Genomic DNA, 27,132 nt, shown 5'->3' on the forward strand with positions numbered 1-27,132 from the left:
TGAGCGCTCAGCTCGAGATACCAGCGAGTCGTTTCCCATCAAGCATTTCGCTTCCGCAGCCCGTGGAGAGGAACTGCGCCGCCTCGCCGCGCCTCGCTCTCAATGCTGCGGGCGTCTTTGTCCCGCGAGATTTCAACGTCTCATGTGGGCGAGCCTCCAGAGCAAGTCGGACAAAATGACTAACCATCATGCAACGCACGAGCAAGACGTTGATCGAAATTGCGCAGGTCTCGTTTGTCTCAAACAAGCCTAGTGTGATTAAAATAGCCCAATTTATTTTACAATAAATAAACATTGAATGTGTTTAATTGTATAGTAAAGGGGTTTAACGTTAGTGGCAGGTTGTGTGTGAGAGAGAATACATAAATAAGACATCCCAATATTTATTTTTTCCGCATATTTAGCAACTTTCCGCATATTTCACAACTTCCCGCAATTTCACCGCATAAAATCACATAAAACCCCGCATGTTTGATCACATAATCAAGGATTTTTGCCCGCGTTTTTCTGGAGGGTCTAATTAATAACCTTTAATGCACACGGCACACGCTGTTTCTTAAGTTACACGAAAGATATTAATCATTTTTGAACAACTGGAATCTTCACATATTCATTGCTACATTTTTAGCCTTCAGGGAAGTTACATTTATTCTACAAAATACTATTCTACAAATATTTCATAAACACTATGTTGAGTAGGTTCAACAAAATGTATGTTTTATACAAAAAAAAAAGGTAAACAGTATTTTCCCCCTCCCTTTCCACTAACACATACCACTCTGTCACACGGTCGTGAAACCAGAGGCTCCAGTTTCCAAAGTGCAATGGCTGATCCTGAACTGTGTGTCCTATCTAGTATGGGCATTTTTAGAGAATGTTTGGTGATATTCTTGGGAATTCAAAAAACCAAAAAACTTCCCAGAAAAAAAGAGGTGTTTCATCTAGCTGCGTGATCTTCTTGTCGCTTACACCGGCTAAAGGGGCGCTCCGCAGCCAATAAGGCATTTTCAAGTGCACTTTGTCGAAATAGAATTTGTGGGAATACGCTTTGCTGATTGTTTTTGCATGTTTTATCACAGCAATCTAAAGAGCAAAGAGAGAGCTTTCAATTGGCTTTAATTTGGGTTGTTTATTTAGTCTAAGAAGTTAGGAATGCTGCCTGAAACACTGTATTTACAAGACTTCTGCTGTGCATCTCCTGTTTTCGGGTCTGAAGGAGTTTGCATCCATGCATGTGTGTATGTGCGTGTGATACTGTGTGTATGTGTGTTATACAATCTATAATTTGCTACAGCTCTGTTTAGATTGTCGAAGCAGAAAGCAGCACAGAGGCCGTCTTACATTCTAGCAGTGGTCTGGTGACACCCACACAAACACACACACACACACACACACAGAACTGGATGGTTCAGAATCGCACAACTTGTCAGGCTGCAGCGAAGAGACGTGTCAGACCCATGTTTCTTTCTCTGTTTCCACACACACACACACACACACACACACACACACACACACACACACACACACACACACACACACACACACACACACACACACACAAAGGTGCTCTAGCCACACCTGTGTGTGATTTCCAGGGGTTCACATGCTGTCCTGAACGAGGAACGGTGACAAGCTGCGAGTAGATTTATAGTTGTGATGAAGAGTTGTCCCAGCGCTGGTCTGGAGTATCCGTTACCTCCTCACACATAGAGCAGTTTATAAAGCTTTGTGCGCCATAAAACTCTGATCCGCTCCATTAATTGGCCTAAAGTTCCTTTTGGATGCTGCTTGTGTGTATGTGTGAATGTGTACTTGTGTTTATGTTGTTGCCAGTACCAATGAGGGCCTATTTGTAACTAGGCCTATAAAATAAGGATTTTAGTGTGCGTGCGATTCGGCCTTGGATGATTTTTATGAGACTGGCTATGTTGCAAAACATGTAGCTCATTTTAAGGATTGTTGAAGTCATCTGTAATAAGTTGTCGTTAAAATTTAAGATCGGCACAGTGCAATTTTCGGTCTATTTAGCAGTTTGTTTCATAGCATCGAATTGCTTCCATAATTATGTGATTGCAAATCTCTCTGCAGCACGGATTAGTTCCACCCTGGAAAATTCAAACATGCTACGAACCACAAACTAAGGGGAAATGCAATGTCAAATGTTGTTGAAGAAATAATAATAATTTTTTTAAACGTACTTAGTCATTCACGCTCAATTATGGTGTCCTTGAAATGACAGGCTTGCCTTGTGTAATGTAAAGTTATTTTACTTTCCAATCATGGATTTTACTTTTCTATTAAAACATTAAATTGAAAATATAATTGATATCATACTTAATATAATGTTTCTTTAATTTTCTCACACACACAATACATTTAAAAAAGAATGTCTTTCTCTTTCCTTTTCTCCCTCCACCTCCTCTCATCTTTTCTTCTTCCTTCCACATCTGGAAACAATAATCTGAATGCAGCCCCGGTGTGTAAATCCTCCTGTTGTTTATCAGTGGAGATCAGTAGGAGAGAAGCCATAAAATAAGGAGGACATCATTCATCAGATAGCTGTCAGGGATATTTGGGAGTGGGTGTAAGCATGTGTGTGTAAACGCACATAACGCTTCTATTGTATAGTAATCATTACTAGTTTCCAACCCAAATTGAAGTATTTTTCTTAAAAGGCAACCGTATAAATATTTATCATTTTAATTATTTAAACGGTATCCCCCTTGTTTTTCAGGAGGAGCAGGAGACCAGCTACACCATCCTGCGTGCGCGGGGCTGTAACGTGACTCTGAGCGGTCTGAAGCCCAACACGGCCTACCTGCTGCAGATCAGAGCGCGCACGGCAGCCGGGTACGGAGCCAGCAGCCCCAGCTTCCAGTTCGAGACCAGCCCCGACTGTAAGTGCAGCTTATCATAATGATCATTTTACTGTTCAGAATCAGAATACCTTTGTTAGTCCCACATAGGGGACATATACATTGTTACGGCAGAAAAGAGCCGAAGACAGCTTAATGTTACCTAAGTAGCATGCATAAAAGAAAATATTCAAGATAAAAGAAAAATTATAATAAAAAAAGTTACACAATTTACAAAAAAACACATCTTGTAATAGTTCTGACATTTTTCAGTTGTTGTTGAAAATAAGGAAAAGGAGAAAAAGGAATACCCTGGCCATTTTCCTTTTGCGTTGATCTTTTAATATTTTAATCGTTTAACCTTTATTAAAATTATGACGTTTTTATTCCTATTATCTTTTTAATTTTGTTGTACCTATATGTTTACTTTATTGTATAAGGTTTCGTAATGTTGCATCAATTCACTTAGTCTTGTGTCTTATTTCTATTATCATACCTTTTACCTCCTTGTGTCTTTTAATCTGTTCAAATGTTATATTTGGTTGCTATGCTGCATGTATCTGTAAAGGTCTTAACATCTGATCTGACGGGAGTTTATTTTTAACTTGTGATCTCTGCCATTTTGTAAAGCACTTTTAGCTGCACGTGCTGTTTGAAAAGTGCTACTGTATATAAATAATTGTATTATTATTATAAAAAATGTAAAGGTTTTGGTTATTTGAAACTAATGCACTAGGATTCCTGCTGTTCTGAATTCTAACTTTCTGTTAGCCCCTTTGGGTTTCAACAGCTGCAGTGTGAAGTCTCTGAAAGATAATTGTTTTCTGTATTATTTAACGAGTATCCTTAATTAACTTCTCATTACCTGTTTCTCTCTGACTTTCAGCAGCCTTCTCCATCTCCAGTGAGAGCAGCCAGGTTGTTCTGATCGCCATCTCCTCCGCCGTGGCCATCATCCTGCTCACTGTGTTGCTGTACGTTCTGATTGGCAGGTCTGTCCGCCTGTCACTTCACCTGATTGTCAATGAGTGTTTACTCCTCCAATCACAGTAATCCTGTTGCTCTCCATCCCTCCAGCTGTACCTTAACGTCGATTAGATGTGTATTTTTCACAATGACTGCAAACTTTATTTTAATATTTCACCAAATACGATTTGTTCTATTTCTCCCTTATAATTCCTGTAAGATATACTGTAACAGCTGTGCATACGTTTGTGTATATAAGAGAAAACTATAAATTGTGTGTTAATGTGTGTGTGCCTAAAATTGGCAGTCACTACTGTTCAGAGAGAGTATAAATCCATGGCTCATTACAGTATAAGACTTACTGATCCTCTCTTGGTTTATAAGAGCTGGGATTACACACACACACACACACACACACACACACACACACACACAGACACAGACACAGACACACACACACACACACACACACACACACACACACACACACACACACACACACACACAAACACATGTCTCTCACTAGCTTCCAGCCTGGGCTAACGGTTGAAGTCTTATTGGGAGATGTGGCACTACTTATGACCTTTTTTCTGTTTGGTTTGGCAGGTTTTGTTGCCACAGCAAATCCAAACATCCTGATGAGAAAAGACTGCACTTTGGCAACGGCCACTGTAAGTACTGCTCCATGTTCTCGTGAGTCTTTGGGCTGTTATCCATCCAACCCCGTCTACACTTATGTATTGGTTGAGTACAAACACAACTAGGTAGTTACATTATGGTTTGATAGGGGAGATGTCTTTCTTGAGTGTCTTTACCCACAGTGGTGGTTTTGGAGCAGCTAGTTCCAAACTTGAAGTGGTTTTCCCCTTTACCTCGGTTCATTTGGTCACATTAGAAAACAGGATCCAGACTGGAACCATGCTCAAAAGATGGTTTCATGGTCCACTTACAAATCAATCCTGAAAGCTTCATTTGGATAGAGAGCAAGATCACAGTGTTGTCTGTTGTTGACCGCCTCAGATAAAAGTCCTTTCCAATTGAAACATGACCAGTGTCAAAATAGTCTCTCTCATAGCATTTTGAAAAGTTATAGTCTGTGAAGTTAGACCAATGTTTAAATCACCCAAAGTAACAACTTTTGATGTATCCATCCCAAGGGAAAACAGCTTAATAATTAACTCCTTTATATGTGCTCCTTTTATGTTACGTATTCTGCTTTATTCCTGTTATTTATTAGTAATCCTCCTACCATTAACCTTGACCCAGGTATTAGCCCCCACGACTGTACACTGCATCATGAACAGTTTGGATGGGTCATATGTAAAGCATAACATACCCAACAGGGACTAATAAAGCACAATTTTATTATTTTAAAGTACAGCTTTATTACTTAATGGGTAGACAAGTCTTTCTCAAAACATATACTTGGAGAAATGCCATATACTAAAAATGTTGGTTTGTTTCGCCCAGTGTTTGTTGAGTCATCACTTATCATTAATATGTTTTCTGTTTTGCTTTTCAAAGTAAAGCTAAGCACTAGCAAGTGATATAACCTTATATATATATAAGTCATTAAAATGTTTGGGGGAATTTTTTATGTAAGTACAAACATAAGGACCTACGGTACAGATTTCTGGTCATTAACTGATGCAACCTGCTCTCTCCTGCTCCAGTGCGTCTGCCGGGCATCAGGACCTACGTGGACCCCCACACGTATGAGGACCCCAGCCAGGCTGTGCACGAGTTTGCAAAGGAGCTGGACGCCTCCTGCATCGCCATCGACAAAGTGGTGGGAGCAGGTGAGAATGGACTAAAGGCCGCTACACACCAACCTGAGACCAAAGAACGCGTACCGAAGGCGTCCCGACTTTTACGTCCGCTACGTCGCCTGCGTCGGCTACGCCGCCCGCCTACGCCGCCCACCTACGCCGCCCGCCTATGAACACACCGCAAAGACTTCACTCGACGAGTGGCAATAACTGTCCTTACCAGCAGGCAGCGGTAGTGTGTATTCGTCATTCAAAAGAGGCAACAGCAGAGTGATTTCTTTGGCCGACTTTCTTTGGCCGATTCAACATGTTGAATTCAACATGTTGAATCGGCCACGGGAGGCCGCGGGAGGTGTGAAAATGTGCCGTAAAGCAACGACGGTGCGGGACACACAAACCTGAGTAGGGCGCCGCGAATGCCCGACTGCCTCTGACGGCCTCTGACTCCCAAATCGGGGAGGTGTGTCAGGGCCTTAAGGGAGATGCTTAAGTGCACTTTGCTACACTGAACGACACCATACAGATTATTTCAGGCAAGAAAAGACAAAAGCTACTTTACAAAATGACAAATTCAGTACATTTCGTATGTAGCATTGACCCACAAAAAAAGAAAACATTACCTTTTAACAAGTCTGTTAGAAGGACAAACTAGAAAGAAGATCAAGAGAGAGAAATGGTTTCTTCCTCTCACCGACCTCTCCTTTCCCGCCCTCACCTCTCAGTTACTTCACTTTCTTGCTCTTTTTCACGCTCTATTTAAATGACAAAGAAACACCGAGTGCTCAACCACATATAGAAAAAGATGAGGTGCATATAGAGTTCCCATATATCTACATTTTCATAGCAGCAGGCTAGTTTAACTGTGTGTCATATACTGCACAGCTGGGATTGAGAAAGCATTTAAAGCCACAGCTTGAGTTCCCTTCTTCCCAGCCCTCCTCTATGATAGAGGGGGAGATGGTGAAATCTAAAGTAGTTCTGCTCTCCTGCGGTTAGTCTTCCTTTTCACTCTTCATTTCCTTCTTTTATTCACATTTCCTACAGGCGATTGTCTGTTAATCTTATTCTGAATTTAGTCTAATGAAAGCAACCGTAAAACAATCTTCCTCTCCTCTCTTCTCCTCTCTTCTCCTCATGTACTCCCTGATAAGTTGAGCAGGAGTGCAGACGGGAGGGTAATGCATTGTGATTCATGTGGAGTAGATGGAGAGTAAAGCACACAGCACATAAGGTGGGGGGGGCGGGGGGTCTCCAGAGTCCCTGCAGCCCCTCCACACTGTAAAGCTGTCAGGACGGCCTGAGAGTCTAATACCTGGCTCCACACTGGGCTACAACACACTCCACAATGCATTTCTCATAGTACATAGCAGACATAAAACATAGGAATATCTCAGGCTAAAAGGACGCATTGGTTAATATTGGTTAATGTATTGGAAATCAGATATTGAAGTCAGTGTTATCCACTTCTTATATTAAACATGTTTGTATTCATTGTAGAATATACTGTATCTACTCTGATCCTCGGCATGGCTTCTTATTAGTTGCTTCTACACATACAGTAGGTACCATTTTTGAAGTACCTGCGTTACTTAAAAATGTAAATGATCTATTACTTCATTCTTCTATGCAGAGCCAAATATTGTACTTTTTACTTCAATAAAACTGCTGCAACATTAAAGTGATGAACAGATTAGTGCATCAATAATTATAGTCCAATTATATGATATATGAATGTTATTCCTCAACCTCAGTTGTCAGTGTGAAATCATGAGTACTTTTTTTGTACTGAATAATTTACATTTTACATATTTAATTAGATGCTTATACTTTTGTACTTTTAGTTTGGAAAATGGAGTACTTCTTTACTGTGGTATTATTACTTTTATTTAAGTAAATTATATATGTGTTCACCTAGGAACATATGCCATGCACGTTTAATAAATGTAAATTACAAGCAATAGTGCAGGCATATAAAAGAGAGAAAAATATAGTACATTTTTAATATGAGGGAAAGTGTTTTATTAATAATGTATTTATAAATACTGTCATGTGTATCATCATATAAAACCAATATCAGTTGATCCCGAAATACCCTCACACACAGTTGAGTTCACCCTGAAGTAGGCTACACTACTATATACTATACATATTGTGTGTTTGTTGGCATTCAGCAACTAGCTCCCTCGAGGCCATGACACTAATTGCTATCGGGACATACTGTGTTGTTGCTTAATGTGAATTCTAATGAAATAATTTTACAGTGACTAAAAAACCAACAGTTTTGTAACCAGTACAGTTGTAGACACATGTTAATATAACCAGGCTACCCAAGACACATTTTCATTCTTTCAAATAAGCCTCTATGAGAATCCCATTGATGCTATTGGAGCACAGGTTGTCTATATGCTTGAGCTCTCTACTCTAGAACTGTATTAAAGCGTGTGGGAAGTGAACATCAGAGCTGAATTTGAAATCTTTTGCCATGATGTCAACTTTTTTTTCCATCAGCTTAAATACAATCAGGTACCTGTATTCTTTAAAGGAAACCATATTAGCACCATGAACAATACACAACATACAGTATCTATTCTTTCTCCATTCCTCCCTCAATCCCCATCTGTCTCCATTACACATGTTAACAACACTTTGATCTTCTTGCCAATCTGTGATTGTGTGTTAAAAGACATGCTCCGCTCTGCTAACATGGGTCAGACTGTAACATCAAAGAGGGATACCTAGCTCCGCTCAGAGCAGGAAAGGGGTGAGCGTCCCTAATCAAGACTTATTAGAACAAGATCTTCTTTCTCAGAGTGACCACATGAAAAAGGTGCCTCGTCCTGGCTCGTCCATCCCCTGCTGAAGGCCAGGAGAACAGGCATGCGTTTGGTATTTAGACAGGGTGTAATTATTCCGGCTTAAGTTCTTCCAGACCCTCTTCAAGTCCATTGTTTGACCCATGCTCTCTGATCAAGAGCTTCTATGGGAAATGATTGTCCTGGACTCTGAGACAGATCTGCACATGTCTTTACTCTGACATCACCTTGCATGATCACACTCAATTTCATATACAGTAAAGGTTAAAACACACACACACACACACACACAGGCATATACTGTATACACATTCTCATCTTCTAGTCTTCTTCGAGCCAAATCCCCGTCACCAGCTGTGACATGGCTGGCTGCCTTTGAAGTGGCCAGCCTGCCTACAGAGCTTACAATACCTGGTGAAGCTCACAAAACACATACACACACACACACACACACACACACACACACACACACACACACACACACACACACACACACACACACAAACACACACACACACACACAGAGACATGGTCTGAGGTAAACACACACACACGCTTATCCCCTCACCAGCGAGGAATGCTAATTGAGATTTCCCAGAGTGTATGTTGAGTCATGTTGTGTTTTAATACGATACTTGAGGAAAGTTGAAAGATCATTTTATTTGGACTGTGTTATCGAGTGGATCAGTTTCAAAGTTTATTACAGCACATGGTGTCATTACTGTAATTAGTGGTCGTAACACATAATTATCCCGTGATCTCTTTCCAAGTTCAATAAATACCAAGCCTGATTAATGAGAGTTAAGTAATGACAGGGTAATCATCAAGATCTTCTTTGATCGGCATCATTGACTCTAAGTGGTCAGAGACAGTGCATCTGTTAAAACGTAGTGACACCTCAAACTGTCGACATGCTTTTCTAACTCAGTGCCACACACCTGTATGTACAGTACAGCACTTCAGCCTAATGCTAAACCATGTTAGATCCATGTTAGAAAAACATAGACAAGCACTTTAGTTACATATGAGGTTGTGATGAAGTAGATTCCTGTTTACTTAGTTTCACTGGCTAATTTCAGTTTGTTATACTTCTGGTTCAATTGTTGAATTTATGTGAGAAGTTACATATTTTGGAAAGTTGGACTTCTTTCCCTGATATAGGACTGTACTGATAATTGTTACACATATATCTTCAATAGATGGCAAGTTTCAAGTTAGCATGACCAAAAGTCTGATTAACCAAAATTAACTATTTCGAATAAAACCCCACTTTTCAACTTATTGATTCAATTCTGCCTTTGAGCATAGATAATTATATTCAAATATCATATATATATATGTTGTATGGGAAGTATAATTAGAATCTTCATATTAGCGATACACGACATATATCATGTTAGCATTATGTATATGTTAATAGACCATTTCTCACAGATATATGGCGATAAAGTATATCTGAATGTGTATCACCATAGAACAATACCAACATTATAGTTTATAGATACTAAGACCCCAGAGATGGTATTTAGAGAAGTGTTATCCTGCTGTTATCAGTCTCCTTCATATATTTTACATTTAACCGTATTGCATCTTCCATTCTTTTGTCTTTAGGTGAGTTTGGCGAGGTGTGCAGTGGTCGCCTGAAGCTGCCCAGCAAGAAGGAGATCTGTGTGGCCATCAAGACTCTCAAAGGAGGATACACTGATAAGCAGAGGCGGGACTTCCTCGCTGAGGCGTCAATCATGGGACAGTTTGACCACCCCAACATCATCAGGCTGGAGGGGGTGGTAACACGCAGTAAGTGCTTCCATCAGTTCCAACTAAAAGGGGCACACTGAAGGGATTTCACTTTGTACTAATCTAATCATAGGGTATTGCTTCAAGATTCTTTAAGTGATCCCAATTTATCAAGATGTGTAATAGGTATTCTGGTAAAATGTCATTGGTGATTTGATTGGTTCGTTTAAGCACAAAACAGCACAGAATAGTGTCAAATATAAAAGGATGGAGTAAGAAAGAGCAGAGTAACATTGGCATTCACATTTTGTCACAGGTTTAGCATTTTTTACCGTTTCCAGATTTGCAATTGTCATGACAAATGGCTCTAAAGTGGTCTATACTTCTGTAAAGGAGCACAGGAGTTTTATTGAGTTGCAGTGGTGTAAATCTCTGCAGATCAATGTGCTCTGATCAAAGCCTGTGTCCAAAGCGAGCATAAATCCATAAATCCATATCTCTGACTCGCTCCCCTCTGGGCCTCTTTATAAGACTATCATTAGCACACAGAAGGCCTCTTTAAAAGGGAATGACTGCAGAACAAAGGAAATAATGAGCCTGAACTTTGTCGCTGAAACGGGCCCCTATCTCTCCCCGCGGCACCAGGCTTGTTAAATAGTTCTGCCAGCTTATTCTAAAGAGTAGAATTACATTTAAAACTTCTCTTACTTTATCGTCACAATTTTGGGGTCCTCTTATTCATTTCTTCTTTTTCTTCTTTGCAATCTCATTGCCGTTATTGCTCAATGCTTTTTAAATTGCAGTCATTTAAATTGATCAAAGTGACTTACCAGCACGACTTACTCTAATCAAGAACAGCGTCGCCAATTCATCTAAATGAAATGTGCAACAGCAACGGGCAAAACATTCAAACCATATTGTGTTGGTTAATTAATGGTACTTTATTCTTATGATTCATTGTTTTCAATCACGACTAACAGAAATTAAACAGAACAATTATCATTCTTGAAGCTACAACATAACTTTCAGTGAAAATAAGCGTACTTTGGAAAAAGTATATAGCCTACAACTGTTTTGTAAAGAATCACATTCACCGATGATTTCAGCTTTGTTCCCACCTTGTTGTTATTCAGCCTTGAACACAGTACATGAAAGTGAAGGTTTTTCTGTTTACAATCCCTCATCATTGAGAATGCATAATACATCTTACAGTACACCGCTCTTCCTAAGGTCCGGCCGGTGAAAAGTGCTGCAATAACAGTTCAGTGTGGTTTCATTTGCTGCTTTTAGACTAAAAGAGGAAGCGCAATATTCAGTACTCTGTTTGTGTGTGTGAGTGAGTGTGTGTATCTTGCATGTGTGTGTGGACATGGCATTTGGAGGGATACCCAGAACAAATGTGTGTGAGCTGGAGCAGCATGAGTGCGGGGCATAGTTTTAGGAGGTCGATTTGATATGCTCTCACACACACACACACACACACACACACACACACACACACACACACACACACACACACACTGCCGTAGGGTGATTTATTAAGCTGCTCCTGTTAATTCTTAATAATCCTGAGACTTTCACACCCCATTTACCTTGCTGCTTTTGGCTGATCCACACACTGCATATTTGCAAGCGCATTCACACACACACACACACACACACACAAAAAAACATTCACTCAAACTTGTTTTCACAGAATAAAGGGGGCTCGGGGGCCTTTATCTTTGCTGCCAATGTTGAGGACAGAGAGAAAGAGGGAAGGGAAGAGGGCGGAGGACAGGAGGGAGGACCGGGGGTGTGTGTTCCTGAGACTATGAATGCCGTCCGCTGGTAAACGGAGCCATCCATCATGGTCTTTTAGGGATGGGGGTGTGGGTGGAGGGTGTTTAGCTGTGACTGTGTTTAAATGATGAGAAATTGTTTACTCTAATTGTAAGAGAAAGTGTAGCAACTATATTTAGACAACCCAAGCTGTTGTGAGTGTAAAATCGAATTTCCTAAAGTGGCGAAAACGCACAAAAGCGTATATAAGAGGGAAAACTTACATTAAGGGGAAATTGAGAAGCCAACAATGTTTGTTTAAATTAGGGTGTATTTTATGATTCATGATGACGATTACGAACTGGAAGTCATAGTTTATTTATTTAATCTCTCCGACCCTGACTTAACTCAAGCACACCCTCTGTCTTGGCTCATTTGCTCTCCGCTGTTTGTTGTGCCAAATAGGACATTTTTTGCTGATTGTCTGATTGACTCATAAGGGCATTTTGAATTTTAATTCACACCAGATTGGCTTTGATTTAATTAAAGCTATTGACTCAATACAACATTTATTTTTCTTCCGGTGAGACCAATGTATTTGTTTCTTTTAAACAAATGATTCCATCACCCTCTTCATGCAGCCTGTGTCACTGCCGGAAAGAAAAGTCTGTGTCTCGCCAGATGGGGGGAGGGTTCGCTTTAATACATGCAAGAGGGGAAGATGTAAAAGGAAAGGATGGGGTGATGAGGATGGGGAAAGAGAGGCATGGATGATAGAGAACAGGTAGACGGGGAATGAAAGGGTGCCAGGGGAGGAGGGGGGGGGGGGGGGGAGTGTGCATTAATCAGAATAAAATGGAGAAGAAGCAAGGGGGAGTCAAGAGGGGAGCAGGGAGAACAAAGCCATCTGGGACACAAACAAGTCCTGACAACGACTGTGCATTTAACAATGGCTGATTTAAAGGTTCCTTAAGAGTTTCTTTCTCTTTTTCCCCCTCTGTAATAAACTCGTGTTGGACCGTAGTCTGATCAGGTACAGATGATAGCAGGCGGGGAGGATTTACAACCAGATCTTCCACAGAAATAAAGATGTCACACTCTGACAGCTGACCTGCTGGGGCCCTAAAACTCTGACTGGGATTATATTATTTCTGATGTGTGTGTGTGTGTGTGTGTGTTTGACAGACAGGAAAGAGCTCAACCTGGTCCCTATCAGGGCCCATGAACGTCTGCTTTAAGTCAAGTTACAGTCCCCCCTTTTGACTCTCTAAGAATTTTCCAATTTCAGGGAATAAATCTGAAATTAATATAACGTTGGGCTACATGAGTGTCTTGTATTTGTGGTTGGCTGTTGCACAGCAAACAGTAGTCATTGCTCTCACTATATTATGTTAGTGATACAACTGATGATGTAACCAAAGATTGAATCCTCTCTTCTGTCACAGGTAAACCCGTCATGATTGTCACAGAATACATGGAGAATGGATCCCTGGACAATTTCTTGAGAGTGAGTATTAACTTGGAAACACACACAAACACGTGTAGAATGAATGGATCATGATGCCTCTTAGTGGTACAGAGGAACCACATACTTGGTGTCAATCTGAGGATTAAGAGACACCGGGGAACATCTTAAAAAAGGTAAAAAAGTGTCTTGCACCTGAACAAACCATAGTCACACACCAGGTCACTATTAGGTAGTATGTATGTTTCGTCCTTCATATTTGTTGTATGACAAATGTCTACAGGGGTTGCATTTATCACATTATAAACAGTCAGTGACACTTGGTGTTTAAAAATTCTGTAAAGTTGGTAAGGTAAGAGAGTATTATCAGAGTGGAAATACAATTGCTTAGGAGTCTAAACTGCAAACGTTTCAAAGGTTGTCTTTTGCTTTGAGACTGTTTCTCTGTATGGATTTAATCTTTCTTTCTTAGCTCTAAAAGACAAAGCATTACAAATGTCATCTCAGTTTCATGCGACCAAATTATGGGATACAGTAATGTCTTCATTAAAAAAGTCAGACAAATAGCAGTTAAGTAAGACCTGATGGAAATATACTAGTATATGAATTGTGTTTGTTGCTATCTACTCTTACTAAAAAGAAACCGACAAATTAGTTCACGAGCAAAGTTCCAGACTAGTTTTGAGACAAACACGTTCAGGCTTTTCTATACATTCCTGGAAATGCCTTGTGGATGATTTAAGCCGTTCTGACTGTTTCAGCAAAACTTTCCATACTGGGCTTATCAAATGACAAGGTTGTATGAACTGTATCCCCGCTGCTCTTCCTTCCAGGATGGAATTTGATTCTTGCCATGCCCCAGTCTCTTAAAGCGGAATTGACCTGCCTCACTGAGAAAAGCCAAAGCACAAAAGCCTCAACACTGGCATGAAAGCATGTGCACTGATTCCTGTTTTAGCCCTTCTCCACATGTGTCTGCACAGTATCCTGACACATGAAGGAGGAGTAGCTGTTGTTTCCTGACATTTTCCCAGAGTCCTGCACTTCATCATAGAAAATGTGTCATGTGCACTCACACACAGACATGGAAACACACAGCTCATGCACTGTATGTCTGTGTTCTGAATCTGCAAAGCTTTGAAGTGACTAAGCCAGGTGGTCTGGCCACTAATTGCTCCAGACCAAAAGGGAGGCAAGGTGGACCCAGTTGGTTTCAAAGGAAAACACACTCATCTTACACTCATCTCGCAAATGACTTGGTCTTTCACAAACACAGAGCAAATCAGTGCATGTGTAGAGCAGTGAATGGAAATGCATGCAGATGTAGACAAATGACTCCCTCTCATGCTACACTGAGTGCAAACCCTGAGTAAAAAACAGATAGATAGATAGAAGAAGATAGATAGATAGACAGATGTGTTTGCTGTTATTTACAGAGTTAAATATAAACGTTTGCAAACATAAACCAGACTCCCGATTGCCCATGCAAACAGACCAAAAGTGTTTTAGTATTTATAACTGCATCTAACCAATTTCCCAATCTAACATGTATTTGTATTCTTTAGGCTTTTCCTGACATGGCTTACTGAAAACCAAAACCCAAACACATTTAAATACTGTAGTTCCCATATGGATAGTTATGAATTTAACTCTTTAAGCGAATTCAATGTGTATTTAAAGTATACAAAACATTTTAATCATCAGTTGTTCTCCAACAATAAATATTTGTTAGAGAGGAATAGCATTACAATATAATTATTATTTAGTTCTGGACAAATAACTGTTTTTGTTTTTATTATTCAACCAAAATGTCAAGGTCAAGGGTCTTGAATTTGCCACCACATGGGCCATTATAACATTGCACCATATCCAAAGTGGACAGTAACCAGACTGATTGAAAAAAAAAAGAAATATCCTATGTACTTATTGTTCCTAATGTCCATACATTACTGCGTGTCTGGCTATGGTATTTCACAGTTTAGCTGAAGATGAGGTACGGAATGTCAAAGGTGGTTTTAAAGGTTAATGAAAGTGCTGTGGACACTTATGTAGAAAGGTTTCATTTCATGCAAATAATCAGAAAGGTCAGGCTCCCTTTGTGTTCTGTATATAATATGTATGTAGATGATAACTTTTAATGTATATCATTAACACCGAGTGTGACTTCTCTTTCCTTCAGAAACACGACGCCCAGTTTACGGGGATCCAGCTGGTGGGCATGCTGCGTGGCATCGCCTCGGGCATGAAGTATCTGTCAGACATGGGCTACGTTCACCGAGACCTGGCAGCTAGAAACATCCTGGTCAACAGCAACCTGGTGTGTAAAGTGTCAGACTTCGGCCTGAGTCGAGTTCTGGAGGACGACCCGGAGGCTGCTTACACCACCAGGGTGAGCGAGCACACACAAATTCCAAGGACAGAAATGACAGTGTGATACAATATGTTCGCAACTGTTCTGGGACACACCTTTTTTTTTGTATCCAGGAATGTGCTACTTAAAAGGCAATGTCACAACAACTCCCTGAATGCAACACTTATATATGGTACTCAATACAAACATTCTCTCAAACTGGCAACAATATCTTCCTTTTTAGTTCTAATGATATGAATATACCTCTCCAGCAAAACGATTATACGATACAATACAATGATACCTTATTGTCAGTCTAAGTCTACAAATCAACAAGGACATACATTAACATTAGAAACAGGGGAACAGACATTACATTATTAGAGACAATATTTGCAAGTCTTTTACGTACATTTAAGAAAACACAACAGCAATGTTCTTATTATCAAATCAAATCAAGTTTTGTTTATATAGCACATTTATAAACGATTTTTTGTCGAGCCAAAGTGCTGTACATATAATAAAAATAGCCTGCAGTAGAGACACTTTACAGCAAATACAACAGCACAGATTGTTCAGAATATCAGTATGAGAAAAACGACACCCTCTGTCCTTAGACCCTCACATCGTACAAGGAAAAACTTCCAGAGAAAACCCACAGTTTAAGGGGAAAACATGGGAGAAACCTCAGGGAGAGCAACAGAGGAGGGATCCCTCTCCCAGGACGGACAGACGTGCAATAGATGCCGTGTGTAAATTGAAGAGATAATACATTTTACAGCATATAGACCGAATGTTAGGAAATGCATGTGACTGTAATAAGAAGATGAATCCACGAGGATGTCAACTACAATCCTGTGGGAGCCTTCAGGGAGGCAGCAAGACGAGACCCAGGCAGGACCGCAGAGACAGGTTTAGCCACGACCCGAACGTCCACGAGGAAATTGGTTCCACATTTATGGCATTTCTCGCAAACACACCCGCTTTATACTCAGGTAATCTCAGCAAACAGATACAAACACTCTTCCTCTGTCTGGCAAGGGTACAGAACACATAAATAAAGGCAGAGCTTTGTGATGAGATTGACATAAATCCACAGAGCTTTGCCTCCCTCCATCACAGCTCCATCCACAACCCTAAGATTTGCACCACTAAGTGCACTTAGTTTCTTCTTACTTTCAATGACAACATAGCTCTGTTTTAGAAGATGTGTTGTAATGCAAATGAATGCACAAATGGCAGTTTGAGATGCTGAAAATCCTTTTATTTTATTTTTGCTTTAACCTATTTCTCAGAACACATCAGCTTTCAAATATATAGATGATGCACTTCTCTACAACAACAATAGTTTGGGTATAATTACTTTGATGTCTAGAAAACACGAGTGGGTTTTAGGATATGTCTTGCTAAACAGGTAAGGTTTATTGCTTGGGCAAGGAAAAGTGTAAGAGAATCCTTAAGAACCTAAACCTCAGTAGTGAGATCAACTTTGTTTTAGACACAAGTGTAAACGTCTTCGACGTAAGAATGATAACAGTTGGGGGATATTTTTATACTTTTATACTTCATGTCAGAAATGAAACATTATCAACAGGCACACCCCACCTTAGACATCCATCAGTGTGTGTGTGTGTGTGTGTGGTGTGTGTGTGTGTGTGTGTGTGTGTGTGTGTGTGTGTGGTGTGTGTGTGTGTGTGTGTGTGTGTGTGTGTGTGTGTGTGTGTGTGTGTGTGTGTGTGTGTGTGTGTGTGTGTGTGTGTGTGTGTGTGTGTGTGTGTGTGTGTGTGTGTGGTCATTTTCATCATGGGATCCTGTGGTCTCGGCCCTTGCGTGCAGCCCCTTTAAACACAGTATAATTTTCTGGCTGAGAATTGCTTGTCAAATAAACAGTCAATGTGCCGTTTGCCTTTTTCCCAGAAATACATAATCTAAAATAATGAGACAGAATAATAAACTCTCCAGTGATGCAGTAACTGACAACGCTCTGCACATGCACGCAGATTTCCATCCGGCCCTTGAATCTTTGGCATTTGGAGTCTTTGTTTTATGTTCCTATGCATGTAGGTATGTACGTTCATTGTTGATGTAGTGCTCAAACATGTTGCTCTTTATCTAGGGGAGCAGGTGTGTATAGTAGGAATGTGGAAGTAGAGGCTGTGTGTGTTTTCCTGTGTTCATTTCCGCTACCATTTGTTATTGTGTGTTTTCCCAATGTGTTATCGTTGTACAGAGTTTCATTACTGATCATGCAGTATCAGTGTGTTTTCTAGAGGGCGCGTGTGTGACAGCACTGGGCTAGACCTAGTCAGTTGCTTGGCCAATGTCTCTGTTAGCTTTGGCTGCTTTGGCCTCTTTTCCCCAGCTCCGTTTTCATCATTAGTCCAGCTTCTGAGCTAGAATGACAAATGCAGCAGACATAACTCTGCCATGTTATGCAGGAAACTTTAGATTAGGGTTTGATTAATATGTATTTTATTTCATTCTTTCTCTAAGGCTGATGCCAATTCTTTTGATTAAAGCTGAACCTTACATTTTTTGTTACAATGGGGTTCAATTTAATTTCATATGAATACTTTAAAACCCAATTTCGTTGGAAAATATTTGTGTATCTTGTGTCTTTGTCAGAATTTTTATACTTGCAATTGTGGAAGAGTAAATTAATCATTGTGAAATGTAAAGTGTTCTTGGTAGGTTACAGTGCAGATTCCTTTTACAGTTGAGAACATAATGTTTGGTCCAAACCACTGAGGGTTTAGTTTCAGAACAGCTCATAAATAGTTTAATTTAGTCAGGGCTTTGTATGTGACATAAACCTATTACACAAAATATTAAATATCCTGTATGCATCATTCAGTATTAACTTGCGGCCCTTTTTTTTATATGTATACCATTACATGTATATCATAAAACTGACAATAACACGTCTGACAACCCAATAACAAAATATAAATTTGCAGAACAAACTGATCAGCCAAGTTTCTAACTGAATTAACTTTTTTTAATGTCCTGTCTCTCAGGGAGGTAAGATCCCCATCCGGTGGACAGCTCCAGAGGCTATTGCCTACAGGAAGTTCACGTCAGCCAGTGATGCTTGGAGTTATGGCATTGTCCTCTGGGAAGTGATGTCATACGGGGAACGACCATACTGGGAGATGTCCAATCAGGATGTGAGTACTGCCATGATGCCAAGTTCCTGTGTGTTTACTGATGGGAAGTCAGTGAAGGTACCAGCCACTGATCTAGATGAGAAGTGTATGTTCAAGGTTGTGTGAAAACTGTTTTGGCACAGACATGGAAATAAGGGAACATAGTCCCACAGAGGGAGTTGAGCATATTAGATGTTGTTTGATGTTTGAAGTTGTTTCTGAATCATTTTTATTTTCCTCCCTAACCCTAGGTAATAAAGGCTGTAGATGAAGGATACCGCCTCCCCCCACCAATGGACTGCCCGGCCACCCTCTACCAGCTGATGTTGGACTGCTGGCAGAAAGAGCGGAACAACCGGCCTAAGTTTGAACAGATTGTCAGCATCCTGGATAAACTCATCCGCAACCCTGGGAGCCTCAAAATCACTGCCAACACCACATCCAGGTACCAGAAGTATATTCCAGCTTTTATTTGTTGTGTTTGTTGTTCAGTAGCACCTATTTCCTGCATGGAAGGGTATTTGAATAATACAATATAAAATATATGGAGGTAGATCTTAGAATGTGGTGGTTGTTTTGCTGGCTGCTTCTTTCTCCTGATTTGGTTCATGTTCCTGACTGACCAACACATCCTCACTCCCAGGTCGGCCTATGTTGACGTTATGTCAAGTCCTGTGTCGGCTTTTTCCAACGCAAGGGGGGGGCCTTAGCGTCCATTTTCAACGCAAGGGGGGGCCCTTAGCGTCCATTTTCAGCTTTCCGGGATGTCCATATGCTTCTATGGACGCTCATGGAAGCACGGCATTCGTTTGTGTCGGCTGCCCTTAAAGGCAATGTGAGCGTCCATTCTCATTGGATAACGGAGAATTGTACACCCGGAAGTAAGTATTCCCCTTACTGTCGATTGATTTTACAGTGATATCTGCACTACTCATCGACTAAAAAACACCAGATTATCCTTGTTAATTACACAACATTGATTGGTTTAAATTGTGTGCAATGCTTTTGTATTTTTCCCCTTCGATTCGGAGAAACAAATACACTACACTACCCAGAATCCCCAGCTATCGTTTGGACTACACCATGTGCTCTGTTTGACAAACCCCGTGATAGTCCTCAAGCTCTGTGATTGGAGTGTGCTCCGAGGGTTACGCCGAGCCTCGAACGGCAGACTGTCCAAAACTGGATTTGAACGGGACCACCGCGTCCCCCCCCTCCCCCACTCCGTCCCCAGAACTACACATGCTGGCTATTCTGTTTCGCAACATGTTCTCTATCTATGGCACGTCTCTACTGGGAGTTGTAGTTTTAAAAGACGTTTTCGTATTTCCCATAATAAGAAGTTGCCAGTATTAAACTGTGTACATCCCTGGAGGTTTAGGGGGTAGGACACACTCACATTTAAAACATATAATTAATAAATGGGTGAAAATTGCTTGTGCCCATAATGGGCAGCATTAATATATATACACACATGCCAGCTAAGGTCAGAAGAGCTTTATTTAACAGCTGGTCTTATGTTTGTGACCCCTGTTGTTAATTGATAACATTACATTACATTACATTAATTGATAAGCCTGAAACATGCACTTGTTAAGGTTCAGAGGCACATTTTGCAAATATGGCAGTATAGCCATCGATCAGCTTAATATAAGATATACTTTATTGATCCCAAGTTGGAACATTTGCGTTACATCAGCATGTGTAACAGTTAAATATGCAGTGGTGTTTATTTGTAAATCATTTAGTATAATCACACAAATTCTGTGTTTTATATTCAACAATTATGTGTTATTTATTTATTGATTGTTCAATATCTGACAAGGCCGGAGATGAAATATCTACATACATCTTATAAGAGTATAATACATTATGTATAATATCAGTTAAAATAAGTGCTTCAACATAGTTAACATTGCTGGAGGTATGCACAACATTTGATAGATGTCTTGTAATGCACTATTGAGGAACCTGCGACCCAAGTTTTTCATTCAATGCATAACTACACCATAGTTGTGTCTATATGATATGTCAATAAACCTTAGAAAATCATGAAATCTTGAAAGGGATGTTCAAAATAGTCATTATATACAGTCTTTAATTAACTATTAGTAGAGAATAACGAGTAATGAATATACTTTATAGGGATCCTATTCATATCTAATAATAAAAATAATGAAATTCAATAACATGCTTTAACCACTAGGTGTCCCTTTATATCAGCTGTGCACCTTTATGGTGTAAATACAGCCTATCTACCAATTGGATCAAATATAAAAGTCAGCCGAATTAGTGTTGATACTGCAAGGAGACGTATTGTGTGAAAATAAATGTAAGATGTTGTTTAATGGCTGATATATTTATGATCCACGTCACGTTTTCAGTTCCTCATGTTTGTCTAGAAGTCTTCTCATCAGGGCTCTATAAATACAGAACTACGGCAGATATGTAATATTTAATGCAGCCGAACCGTGTATTACAATGCCGTTACAGTATGTATGTGATGACTTTCAAAGAGAAAAGCAAGCACACTCGGAATAAAGTATTTTATTTTTTAAAAATGTTTTCGGTCTGTTTCCGGTATTTGTTAATGACGATGTGCTGTGAGATGTGAGACTGGAATTGCACAGGGGAAAATAACGTATCTTTAGATGCGGATTTTGTTAAACTAATAAGTTTGCGCTGTGGACCAACACTATACATTGACGGGGAAGGGGGTAGCAATAAAGATAACACCATTAAACAGTTACACAACATAACAGAAATAATATCGATAGCAGCGTCCCTAGCAAACACCTTGGTAACAATGAAAACGTTATGGACGCAATTTCCTGAAGTAATCTTCGTAATAACTTGCAAACTAAAGATCATGTACATCCACTGCACACATAATCTGAAATAACAACTCATATTTCTCGCATCAAATTACATCAAAACGCATTTTAATGGCCAAACTAACTTTAAAATAGGCATTTTCCACCGAGAATAAAACGAAGTTCGGCCATGTTTTTTTTTTCTGCAGGGAGACATTTTGAAGATCACGTGACGTCAAACAGAGCACATGGTGTAGTCCAAACGATAGCTGGGGACAGTGTTGCCAACTTGGCGGTTTTCTCGTTAAATTTGGCGGCTTTACTTATTTGTGTCAAAAGCGACTAACGACTAATCTAACGATTTATAATGGTGTTATTAGCGACTTTTCTGGTGTTTGGAGACTCACGTATTGTTCTGCAGTTAACGAGCCGCGGGTGCTGCCGTGAGCCCCGCCTCCCTCCCATAGTACTCACAGGCGCTCAGACTGACAGTTGCCTGGCCGCAGCAGAGCTGCTGCTGCAGTCAGAGCAGAGAGGAGACAACCACACTCCCCCGCGTCGAGACTGCAAATGAATTGCGCATGCGCCAACTGCCAAGCCGTCCTGGTTTTGAGCGGGATTTAAATGTAAAATGTAAATGTTTCTTCACTCACTTTCACACTATAATAAATAACTGCCTTTGCTTTGCTTTAACTCACACAGCCTCAGTCACTCAATCACCTCGTCCACTGTGTGTGTGCCTCTCTGTGACAAGCTAAACATCTCTGTGACAAGCTAAACATCATGATGCTTTCCTGGAGAAGTCCAGAATTTGATCCTTGAAGGGTTGGGAACGTTTTTTGTACTCCCCTCTACCATGCTCTCTCCTACAGCCGCCATTACATGATATGCAAATTAGGCGATGACGTCATTTAGCGACTTCTGGCGACTTTCCGGACAGCCAATAGCTACTTTCCTTACTATGGAGTTGGCAACACTGGCTGGGGATTATGGGTAGTGTAGTGTCTTCTGCCATCCTTTACTCCGAAAAAATATTTGTTTCTCCGAATCGAAGGGGAAAAATACAAAAGCATTGCACACAATTTAAACCAATCAATGTTGTGTAATTAACAAGGATAATCTGGTGTTTTTTAGTCGATGAGTAGTGCAGATATCACTGTAAAATCAATCGACAATAAGGGGAATACTTACTTCTGGGTGTACAATCCGTATAAGCATATGGACATCCCGGAAAGCTGAAAATGGACGCTAAGGACCCCCCTCTTGCGTTGAAAATGGACGCTAAGGCCCCCCCCCTTGCGTTGGAAAAAGCCGACACAGGACTTGACATAACGTCAACATAGGCCGACCTGGGAGTGAGGATGTGTTGGACTGACAGACCCCTGGCTCCAGGCAGTCCAACAGTAGTGCCCAATATACCTTTGATGCACAGCATTATGGGTTATAGTAGGGAAATGGAGTATTTGCTCTGGGCTCACAAGCCATTGTGAAGGCAATAGCAGTTTTATTTTCCATGAATGAAACACAATTCACCATGATAAAGTAATGGACAACCGAAAGACAAAGGGCATCTGGTTGATAAAAAAAGTAATTTGTTGTCATATAATCCTATTTCAATATCCCTTGGTGCACGCCTTGTTTGTTTGTTTGTGGAACCAGACAGTACATAAGAGGGAAATAAACATTGGCTTCCTGCTTCCTGTGTTTGCAGGGAGTTACATGAGAATTAGCTTAACTTATCACACTCATCTTTCCCTTTTCCATGCAGTCTAATGTCAAATTCCTCTCTACTTTTCCCCTTGTTGTTAAGTTAAGTTTCCCCCTCCTTTTCCCCTCCCTTGTGCATAACTCCTTTGTTGGGGCCACCATTCTCTCCCAGGGGGCCGAGGGAAACCAAGGCAGCCCATGTTCAGTTGTCAATTCTGAGCACAAGCGCTGGGTCTGAGGCAGACGGCCGTGGTATTATGGAGACGTCAAAGCTCATAACATTGACTAATGATTTCTTAAGAAAGTGAAAATAGGTCCCTTGGAGTTTGCATGTAATTTCCCTGATTGGCTTTTAACACCGGGCGAGGCTGGCCGACAGAGGCTGCTGCGTTGATTTATGAGACCTGGGTGTGTATAAACGTGTGTGTGTGTGTGTGTGTGTGTGTGTGTGTGTGTGTGTGTGTGTGTGTGTGTGTGTGTGTGTGTGTGTGTGTGTGTGTGTGTGTGTGTGTGTGTGTGTGTGTGTGTGTGTGTGTGTGTGTGTGTGTGTGTGTGTGTGTGTGTGTGTGTGTGTGTGTGTGTGTGTGTGTGTGTGTGTGTGTGTGTGTGTGTGTGTGTGGTTGTGTGTGTGTGTGCGCGGTGGCGGCAGGAGCAGCGGGAGCAGCAGGAGCAGCTGCACTCAGCTCCACACACCTCGTTTGTCTCAGGGCTGCCCTGGCTGGTTAATGGAGCACCCCCCTCCTCCTCAGAGCCCAGACTAAAGCCTGGGTCCTGAGAGGCATCTGGAGGCTTCAGGGGTGGAACCTGGGCAGAGTTTACTGTCCCTGCCTGTGGATGCAGAGACACTAAGGTCAGCGGGCCAAGGTTGGCTGTCAGAGACTAATTATGGGCCAACAGGAGCCCAGACAGTGTTAGGGGCCACTCTCTGTCCAAATGGATTTATTGGGTCTCTAAGACATCAGAACAGTTTCTTCGTTTTCCAAAACATTACTGTTGTTGCAACCAAGATGCTAAAATACATCTACTTCTTATTCTGAATACGTTACAATCAGCATTCATATAAAATGCACTGCGACATGTGTGGATGGTTTGGGCTTTTTACAAAATATCCTTTTTTTCCCTAAGCCTCACAAAGTAAAATCAATAATGACAAGCCTATGTGAACCTGTATCAACAAATCAAACCAATTTTATTACTCCTTACTGTATTTATTTTTCCACCAAAATCTATCTGGAGAATAAGGATATTTCATTCTTTTTCAGTAGTGATGGCTGGGCTGGATTTGGGGTTGGGTTGAAACAAGAGCTGAGCCCTTCCATGATGAGGGGCTTGGGAGAAAGTAAACTAGGGCCGGGGGCTGCCGATGGAACCGAGCAGAGATCCATGTCGGTGTGGATCTTGGCCAGTAGGGTTAGTTAGGGACTGGGAATGGAAAACAAGTTTCTATTGGTGAAAATAAACCACTCCAGGGTCGTAGGAATGCAGATCAGTAATAACCACTACAAAATAAAGAAAGTCGGACAAGAAGTTTAGTGAATCAGAAATGTCCAAATGTGTAGATTGACATATTGACTTGAGTGTATAGGAAACTGGATGGGGGATACAGGATTGGTAATGGGCATGGTAGGTGTTTAAGGTGTTTGAGTTTAAACAAATGTTTTACTCTGAAACACTGGCGAGTTAAATAAATGAAGAGTTCAGAGTAAGAGCCATGCATGCTTGACTGGAATCAAATCAAAATGTCACACTTGAATCAATTTAGGTTAATAGCTTTCTTCACCACCTGAGTAGTATTGATTAAAACTACAACACATCCATCACATCCTACAGAGGCAGAGGATAACAAGTGGCCACATATCAAAATGTATATTCAAAGGGCTAATATTAGGCCTAACAGTACATCAGTCTAACCTCTCCACAATGCACCCTGGGAATTGTCCTAGTAACACAGCGAGAGGTGAATTCCTCCCCCCCTGCGCTGCCCACATGTATCTGTTGAAGCTCTTCTCCTCATCCACCTTTCTGCTCCCGGGAGGGCTCTAAAAACAAGATACTACGCAGTCCTGTTATTTAGAGGTCAAAGGAATGAAAGATAAGCAGAATAGAGGAAATGGAAATGAAAACGACAATGGGGGTAGACTTCATTTTCTCTCTGGTGTATTTATATTTCCTTCTGTTCGAGCTGGTGTTTTCCACAATATGATATGTTGTTAAGTCCAGGAGGGGTTTCAAACCCCCCTCTGCCGTCAGACAGATGCTCTCTTTTCTTTCTATTTTCCCCTTCCTAGCATCTCTCTGTTTCCTCTCCAATCATATTGTCTCTTGAGCAGCCGTGAGATGTTGCTGAAAATGGAACAACAAAGGAAACAAAGAAAATGATAAGGGAGAGGAAACAAGTTCATTTGCAGTTTATCTCTCTGCAGAGACAGGAGAGGGGGGGGGGAAGCTGAGGATGAGATCAGAGGAGAAATAGAAGAAAAGTGGTACAGGAAAGGAGAGGAGAGGAAAGGATCAATAATCCTGCAAAACAGCTTAACATTCTTATCTTGTCAGCCTAAAAGTTCTTATCTTAACACATTTTGGACACCCTTCTTTCCTGAAAAAAATCAACAAACGTGTATTAGCGTACAATCAGTCACAAGCATCACAATTAGTTCCTTTTAAAAAAGTAGCTATTAGCATTTGTTGTTCCTTTCACTCATAAAAAAGATTTTCTACAGTCTACTGAGATTCACTTCCCGCTTTTCCCCACACACAAACCACCCCCACCTTCCGGGAGTGGATTCCCATCTTTTTTCTACAAACCGGTGTCTCCAGGGGGTCCTGGGGGCCCCTTAGCATTTTGACAGGCCTCTGATCTGGCAGGAGAAGACTCAATCATTGTAACAACACCCACTCATCTGCCACAAATGTATTTTTCACCTTTTTCCTGTCTGCTTTAGTTGTCATCATCTTCTCTCTACATAGTATGGTGTTGTTGTCTATCTTGCTTGATGGTAGTGTTATGGTTTTCTATTCTTTTATTATTTAAATCACACAATATATCGTGTCAACATGAGATAGTCAAAGGGCATGTATAGTTTGTGCAACAAATCACTCATCATCTCTGAGGGAGAAACAACCAATTAAGTATCACCACTAATCTGAAGGACATATCATTCACAATTACAGCATACATACATGTTGAGTTTCAACTGAGAGCATGTGTTGCCATGCCAACTTCCAACACTAACTTAATATCTATTCGTTACGTTAGTAAATAAGAAGATTATCCCAACCACATCGCTTTTGAGTCATTTACAATTATATTCACAAAAGTGTAAAGGAAGTGATACATTTGAATTGTTTTAAATATATAAATATACATACATAAGGTTGAATTTGAATGTCCCTTGATGCATAAGAAAATGCAGTCTCACACACAGTGGCTCCAAACATCTTTGCCACTCCAAATCAGTCAGACGCAGGTTGACTTCCTGGTATTCTCCTAAGTTTATTTACAAGGTCACGATTGAATAATAATAATAATAATAATAATAATAATACATTTTATTTCAAAGCACTTTTCCAGGTGCTCAAAGACGCTTTACAGGGGTTTGATAAAACATAATAAAATAGAATAAAGAATAGAAATAAAAAATAAATAAATATTAAAACAGCAACACAGCATAATTCTCAAATTAAAAGCCAGTCTGAAGAGGTGTGTTTTGGTCAGTGTTTTGAAAGTGGGGGGGTCGGTGCAGTCTCTGA

The 27,132-nt window shown here is 40.6% G+C and overlaps 1 protein-coding gene across 12 annotated transcripts in view; it reads left to right on the forward strand.

Moving 5' to 3' along the window:
- The window catches only part of epha3 (eph receptor A3), a 102,692-nt gene that overhangs the window by 65,847 nt on the left and 9,713 nt on the right, over positions 1 to 27,132 (forward strand). For 8 of the 12 annotated variants that reach the window (XM_034236886.1, XM_034236889.1, XM_034236896.1 and 5 more), the window contains 9 exons: positions 2,735 to 2,897; positions 3,742 to 3,847; positions 4,428 to 4,492; positions 5,495 to 5,620; positions 10,015 to 10,200; positions 13,347 to 13,408; positions 15,546 to 15,755; positions 18,734 to 18,883; positions 19,114 to 19,307. In XM_034236886.1, coding sequence (XP_034092777.1) covers positions 2,735 to 2,897; positions 3,742 to 3,847; positions 4,428 to 4,492; positions 5,495 to 5,620; positions 10,015 to 10,200; positions 13,347 to 13,408; positions 15,546 to 15,755; positions 18,734 to 18,883; positions 19,114 to 19,307 — 1,262 coding nt within the window. The remainder of the gene's footprint in view (positions 1 to 2,734; positions 2,898 to 3,741; positions 3,848 to 4,427; positions 4,493 to 5,494; positions 5,621 to 10,014; positions 10,201 to 13,346; positions 13,409 to 15,545; positions 15,756 to 18,733; positions 18,884 to 19,113; positions 19,308 to 27,132) is intronic. The other 4 variants (XM_034236887.1, XM_034236893.1, XM_034236895.1 and 1 more) reach the window with 2 other exon arrangements.

The sequence above is a fragment of the Gymnodraco acuticeps genome, unplaced genomic scaffold, assembly GCF_902827175.1.
Source record: "Gymnodraco acuticeps unplaced genomic scaffold, fGymAcu1.1, whole genome shotgun sequence".
Classification (NCBI taxonomy): Eukaryota; Metazoa; Chordata; class Actinopteri; order Perciformes; family Bathydraconidae; genus Gymnodraco; species Gymnodraco acuticeps.